The 7,000-nt window shown below is 39.7% G+C and overlaps 2 protein-coding genes across 2 annotated transcripts in view; one reads left to right on the forward strand and one right to left on the reverse strand.

The window, feature by feature from the left end:
- The window catches only part of LOC106521862 (serine/threonine-protein kinase N2), a gene marked incomplete in the record, with an annotated part of 22,604 nt that extends 17,937 nt beyond the window's left edge, over positions 1-4,667 (reverse strand). The window contains 3 exon segments of the mRNA XM_014014608.1: positions 1,239-1,380; positions 1,583-2,059; positions 4,420-4,667. Of these exon segments, the coding sequence (XP_013870062.1) occupies positions 1,239-1,374 (136 nt within the window).
- A 217-nt stretch (positions 4,668-4,884) lies between these two features.
- LOC106521865 (protein SET) overlaps positions 4,885-7,000 on the forward strand; it is a 2,691-nt gene continuing 575 nt past the window's right edge. Inside the window, exons 1-6 of the mRNA XM_014014610.1 lie at positions 4,885-5,084; positions 6,000-6,057; positions 6,157-6,299; positions 6,386-6,489; positions 6,578-6,691; positions 6,783-6,952. Of these exons, the coding sequence (XP_013870064.1) occupies positions 5,012-5,084; positions 6,000-6,057; positions 6,157-6,299; positions 6,386-6,489; positions 6,578-6,691; positions 6,783-6,952 (662 nt within the window). The 5' untranslated portion in view covers positions 4,885-5,011. The remainder of the gene's footprint in view (positions 5,085-5,999; positions 6,058-6,156; positions 6,300-6,385; positions 6,490-6,577; positions 6,692-6,782; positions 6,953-7,000) is intronic.

Consider the following 7,000-nt stretch of genomic DNA (forward strand, 5'->3'; position numbering starts at 1 on the left):
ATATATACACAGTATATGTGTGTGTGTGTGTGTGTGTGTATAATCTTAGTTTTGAGAAGCATACTTGTTGTAATTTTTCATCTTCAGTCTTTTTCTTTGTCAATACGTTTGTAGTTTGTTTTCTCTGTCGTTCATATTTAACCATTCTTCTAACAAACAAGTCAATTAAAGGCGCCTGCAGAGAATAAACGGTCATTTCCCCACGAATTACGGCATAATGAGCAATCAGTGAGCAGGAGGGAGGTCAGGGGTCAGGGAATAAAGCACCAGCTGAGAGATGTGTTGCTGTTATAGAAAACAGTTTTTTCATATTTTCACATAGTAAACAAAACGTCACGTTTACTTCCTGCTTCAGGTACTGAGAGCTAAATTAATGCTTTCTTTTTTGTTGCTTTAGTTTTAGACGTACATTCAGTAAGTACTTTATAAGAGTTTCATTAAAACCATCCAGTGGATGATCTGATGTTTTGTAATGAAATGTAGGTAATATTATCCATCTTTTAGCTGCAAGCAATGTTAAGAAATTTGACCATTTTTTTAATCTATAACTGATCCCTTTCAATTTAATAAATCTTGTATTTACATTATAAAATGTATTTGTAAGCTGTAATCCTCCTAAACAGAAGATTGACATTTTTAACAACCGGATTTTTTTTTTTCTGCCAGTGGAGAAAAAAATGAAACCGATGAGAAAACTGCAGGGTTTTCAATAACAATTTGACTTTTTTTGCAGATGTATTTCTAAAACCCTGCCACATTTGTTATTGTTGAATTCTAGTTCTCAAATAGTGGACCGAAGTCTGGATTTTGGACCCAAACAAAGCCATTTTTGGACCCACACGAACACTTTGTTTTACTTTAACATTTGAGTTTACAGAAATTTAATTTAAGCAACACGGCTTTCATCGCATTTACGGTAATTTAGTTTAGCTGGATCAGCTTTTCTAGTCTTTACGGTAATTTTTTCAGACTGTACATAATTTTTTTCTATTTTAACAGCATAGCTTTATTTGAATTTATGGTCATTTGTTTAAAGTGGCACAACTTTTCTATTGTTTATGGTCTTTTATTTATGGCAGCATAGCTTTTCGTACAGATTTTTGCCACATTTACGGTAATTCACTTTAGGCAGGTCAATTTTCTATCCTTTACAAAAATCTGTTTTTCGTGCTTTTTATATAAGTCAAATTCTGACTACCCTCTGAGGAGTACTAAGACTCCTTTGCCCCAGGGCTGACCTCCGTGAGTGGAGTTGTTATGGTTTCCATCATCCTCTCCTCCGCCGCCGGCCTGGGTCACTTTGATAATCTGCAGTCGGATCAGCTCGATCTTGGAGCGACTATCCTGCAGCATCTGCTGAGCCGTGGACAACATCTGATCCTGGATAACAACAACACATCGAGAGGTTAACAGCCTCACTTAGACCATCGCTCGGCTGAGAGCGGAGCACATTCACAGCCACTTAAAACCAGGGAGAGTTCAGCAAAGCATGTGAGGAACATCAGGGAACTGTCATGGACGAAAACAAGTGTGAAAACAAAACCTGAACATCACGCTCAGGGTGACTTTGCAGTTTTCTCACCGGGGTGATTCTATGCTCCTTGATGAGTAATTACTAATTAGTCATCCTAGGTGGAAGTGGAGCTTCTCAGGTTGCAGCTCGCCACCTTCACTAGTCTTGAAACACAAGTGCTGTGATGTTACGGTGCGTTCACAGACCCACTCTGACCGAGCGCTCCTCTGGTGTATCGCCTACATCTTCAGACTTGGAAAGTACAGCTTGTCCCGTTTGTTTGTTTTCACCTCCCTGCAGCCTCCTCTGCAGCATCCACCTCCCGCCGCATCCTGATCTTCTGCTCCGTAACCGAATCCTCCCTCTCCCGTGTCTCGTCTGTCTTTTTAAGAGAGGTTTTCTTTCCGCTGCTGCTCCGACAGTGCCGACTGCCTGCCCTGGGCTCGGCATTGGCCGCTGCACGACCACATGTTCCTGCTCTGCCACCAACCAAAAGACCAAACCCAGAGCTGCTGCTGCTCTCTTCGGGACAAAACGGAGATCAGCCTGCAGTGGAGAGATTTGTTTAATCTGCTCTTACACCATCGGGGTGTGAGAAGTCTTATTATTGATTGTGGAGTGCGTACGTTCACTGAACAATGTTTTGTGACAACATCTAGATTTTTCTGCCAGAATTGTAAATCCACGCTGTGACTTTTTGACAAGGACACAGCAGCTTAGTGGTTGTTTTTGTTAAAAACCATTAACACAGCGACACTTGAAGGCTCACATTTAGGAAACACTACAGGTGAATAGAGAAAACTTAATTACTAATAAGAAAAATTCATTACTTGCTTACGTAGGCCAACAATAAGACAGATAGTTTTATGTCAAACATACAAGTTAGGCATTATTTAAAAAAGTGCACAGATTTACTGTCAGCAGGAGTGTTGAAAATAAGTTGAATCAGGGTATAATGAGACAAAAACAAAATGTGCTAATTGTTTGTGGAAAAAAGACCCACAAGGATCATCAAAACATGAAATGCAAATTTTGCTCACTATTGTTTTCCTGATTTTTTTCTATCTTCCCATTTATTTTAATCTACTCAAATAACTTCCCACAGCATTACACTGATATCTCTTCAGATAATTAAAAAAAGTTATTTCCAAATTTGTTTCAAAATGCAAGCTTTATTTTAGTCTTTTTGTGCTACTTTTAGCTTCTGTTCTGGCACTTTCAGCTACTTTTCTGCTAATTTTAGTTGCTTTTAGCTCACGTTTAGATGCAAAATGTGTTTAAATCAATAAAAAGCTTTTGCTACATGTGGCTTTTAGTTAACACTTTGGTGCTCTTGTTTTTTAGCTAGACCTTTTGCTACTTTTAGCCAACTATTTGGTACTTCTAGCTAACCTTTAGTTAGCTAGGTTTTTGCTACTTGTAGCTTTAAGTAAATCTTTTGATGCTTTTAGCTAGCCTTTTGCTATGTTTAGCTAACATTTAGGTACAAATAGTTAGGCTTTTGTCACTTTAAACTTTTAGACAACCCTTTGGCGTTTTTAGCTAACTATTTGCTGCTTCTATCTGACCTTTAGATCAGAGGTTCTCAAACTGGGATCCCAGGACCCCCAGGGGTCCACAAGCTGTATGTTGGAGGTCCTCAAAGAATTTCTCCAAATTGTTCATTTGTTTATTATTTAAAAATGCATATGGGGAACAATGCACTGGTAAAACAAACACACTAAACTAAATCTATGATAATATTTCCATGGCATTTAAGAGTTAAAATGACAGCAAAATATGTTCAAAACAGCATGGGACTCGTGAGGGGGTCCCTGGAAAATTTCACCCTTATAAAAGGGTCCCAATCCAGACCCAAAATGTTTAAGAACCTCTGCTTTAGATACAGTAGTTGAGCTTTGCTACTTGTAGCTTTTAGTCAACCTTTGATGCCTTTAGCTAGCCTTTTGCTACGTTTAGCTAAACTTTCAACACAACTACCTGAGCTTTTGTTACTTTTAGCTTTAAGAACTGCTTTTTCAAAAATTTAGCTAAATCTTTGTTCTTTAAGCTAAACTTTTGCACCTTTTACCTTACCTATTGTCACTTTTAGCTAACCTAAAGATACAGTTAGCAATGTGTTTGCTACTTTTAGCTTTCAGTCAACCTTTTGATGCCTTTAGCTAGCCTTTTGCTACATTTAGCTAACCTTTCAATATAACTACCTGAGCTTTTGCTACTTTTAGCTTTAAGCTAGCTTTTTCAAAATGTTAGCTAAACTTTTGTTCCTTTAAGCTAAACTTTTGCAACTTTTCGCTAACGTATTGTCAATTTTAGATAACCTAAAAATACAATTAGCAATGCGTTTGCTACTTTTAGCTTTYAGTCAACCTTTTGATGCCTTTAGCTAGCCTTTTGCTATGTTTAGCTAACCTTTCAATACAGCTAGCTGTGCTTTTGTTACTTTTAGCTTAAGCTAACTTTTTCAAAATTTTAGCAAAACTTTTGCTCCTTTAAGCTAACCTATTGTCACTTTTAGCAAACCTAAAGCTACATTTAGCTTTAGTGGTGTTTTTAGTTTGCCTTTTGCATGTTTTAAATAATATTTGCTCCCTAGCTCAACTTTTGCTATATTTAATTAACCTCTTCCCACCTTAAATACAATTAGTTATCCTTTTGCTATACATGTTATATTTTTTGTTAGCATCTGCCACTGTTATTAATTCATCGCTGGTATTTCAGCTAGCATTAGTACTTTTAGATTTTAGCCAGTATTTTGCTACATTTGACTTTTGGTATTTAGTTTAATTTAATTTAGCTTTAACAATTCATTTTTAGCTTATTTTGGCTAAATTTAGTTGTCATTAGCATTCAACATTAACAAGTTCTGTTTCTGTAGTGTAATTTGTTTTGTAAAACATACTTACATTGTAGCTGCTACTGTAGTTTTCTTTGCTGTTTAGAAAAATCAACTCGTTGAAATAATATCAAAAACTGTTTTAAATAAAACGCCATGTTTGACTTGATAATAAGCTCCATCCATCAGATCAAACCTCCTCCTTCTGCTGACATTCAGCTTTTGTTTTTATAAGTGCGCCAGTGCGAGTCGGTCCTAAAGATTTGACTTTGCCTCGACAAATTTTTATTTTTTCCCAGAGTTGTTTCCGTCATCTTGCGTGAGAATGACACAATTGAGTGTTTTGTCGAATTTGGGTGTGATTTTAAGTCAGGATACAGCAGTAAATCAGCAGATTGGAGCGGAGTAGTGAGACCTATTTTGAGAGGCGGAGCTGCTCGGTGGTCCATTCGGCGCGTCGCGTTCGTAATGAAAGCAGCGCGCGGTGACTTCCTCGCTCTTCGGCAGCTACATTGTGTGGAAAGCAGCAGCACGTTGTCGGCTCCTCCACGCTGAACTTTGCAGCGATTTGACGGCTCTCCTGTTCAAGGAGACTCAGCGCGACCGGCTACCCTTTTCTGGCGTTTTCTTTGAGTTACCCTCTACTCGCGGGAAGAAGAAAAATGTCTGCCTCGGCAGCGAAATCGAGTAAAAAGGAGCTGAACTCGAACCATGACGGAGCGGACGAGACCTCCGGTAAGGGGAATGGCGGCCACATATTCAGCGCCATTTTCACTTTCTTCAATAATATTTTTGTTTTAACCGATAAATGCATTCTAATTGGTGGTAATTGGCTGTGCTGCCGTGCTTTTGCTTTCCGGAGCGTGTTTTGTGTGTTCGCCGCAATGAGTGCTGCGTATTTTCCAGCTCGGTGGTGTTTTAGCATGCCGCCGCTCTTCTGTTGTTTAAAGCTGCGCGAGGCCATGTTAGCCATTTAGCATCACCACAGCGTGGCCATTTAAGTCGATGGACACCGAGTGGTCAGTTTTTAGAAAATAACCCTCATTTTATTTTGTTTCACATTTACTTTCAACCGCTTCAAGTCGCGTCTCATACGGTTTTTGATGTTAATAACCGGAGTTTTGTTTGCGTTTCACATGTTAGCATAGTTAGCATAATGCTGTTTGTTGTTGCAGTGTTACCTAACGCTAGCTGACGACGTTGTGTTTTCTTTCATTTAAATCTACAAGTCCTGCCATACGTTTAACCTCGAAATCAGCCCGTCTGTTTATCTATAGGCTGGCCTCCATCTTTGGAGCAGCGGTCTAAACTGCTAGCGGTTCGTCCGGACGTCTGCCCTGGATCTGTCCCGGGTTATCGCGGCTGTGCGTGCAGTTTCTGTCCCACATTTAAACCACGCGGCCCTGCAGGCAGCAGCCGGCAGGAAACGGTGGATGTTTGAGCGGCGAGCGCTGCTGCTATTGGCCGCTTGCATTACCTTATCCTCCGAGGGAACCCGGGGTTCCGTGCACTGTAAAACACCATAGCTTACACACCTAAACTGTTTATTATCCTGATATAGATGCATTAAATCTGATAACTATCCACATATAATAACACGTAACTTATAGACCCACTGTTTGTGTGACTATTTTTATTTTGTTCTCACAGAGAAAGAGCAGCAAGAAGCTATTGAACACATCGATGAAGTTCAAAATGAAATTGACAGGTGAGTAAAAAATTTTTAAGTACATTGTTAAAGTAAATATATGTAAACAGAAAATGTCTCTTCCTGTTTGAATTTATATAATTTTTTATTTTTCCATAGGTTGAACGAGCAGGCCAGTGAGGAGATCCTGAAAGTAGAACAGAAATACAACAAACTCCGTCAGCCGTTCTTTCAGAAGAGGTCAGAACTGATCGCCAAAATCCCCAACTTCTGGGTCACCACATTTGTCAACCATCCACAGGGTGAGCGATTCCCCGCAAATCTGACATTTTATCTATTTTAATTTAAACACAAGTTACGAACGTTAGCAATACTTCTACTCCTGTAGTATCTGCCCTACTGGGAGAGGAGGACGAAGAAGCACTTCACTACCTGAGCCGGGTGGAAGTGACAGAGTTTGAAGACATCAAGTCGGGCTACAGAATAGATTTTGTAAGTGGCCCGATGTTGCGTTCGCTTGATATTAAAGCGTAGGTTATGTTTTCATACCCCGAATGTTGTTTTTCCTTTTTTATTTTAGTATTTTGATGAAAATCCATACTTCGAAAACAAAGTACTTTCCAAAGAGTTCCATCTGAACGAGAGTGGAGACCCATCTTCAAAGTCAACAGAAATCAAATGGAAGTCAGGAAAGGTGAGTGTTAGCGTCCTTGTGTGATTTTTATTTAATTTATTTTTCTCGTGAGCTGATGGGATGTATAATTGGTTCCTCTGCACGTCAACAGGACCTGACCAAGCGTTCAAACCAGACTCAGAATAAAGCTGGAAGGAAGCGGCAACATGAAGAACCGGAGAGCTTCTTCACTTGGTTCACCGACCACGCCGATGCTGGAGCTGACGAGCTCGGGGAGGTCATCAAGGACGACATCTGGCCAAACCCCCTGCAGTACTACTTGGTGCGTTCGTCCCCCTAACTTTAAAACCAGTACTTGTGACGTGGACC

Source organism: Austrofundulus limnaeus, unplaced genomic scaffold, assembly GCF_001266775.1.
Source record: "Austrofundulus limnaeus strain Quisiro unplaced genomic scaffold, Austrofundulus_limnaeus-1.0 Scaffold117, whole genome shotgun sequence".
Classification (NCBI taxonomy): Eukaryota; Metazoa; Chordata; class Actinopteri; order Cyprinodontiformes; family Rivulidae; genus Austrofundulus; species Austrofundulus limnaeus.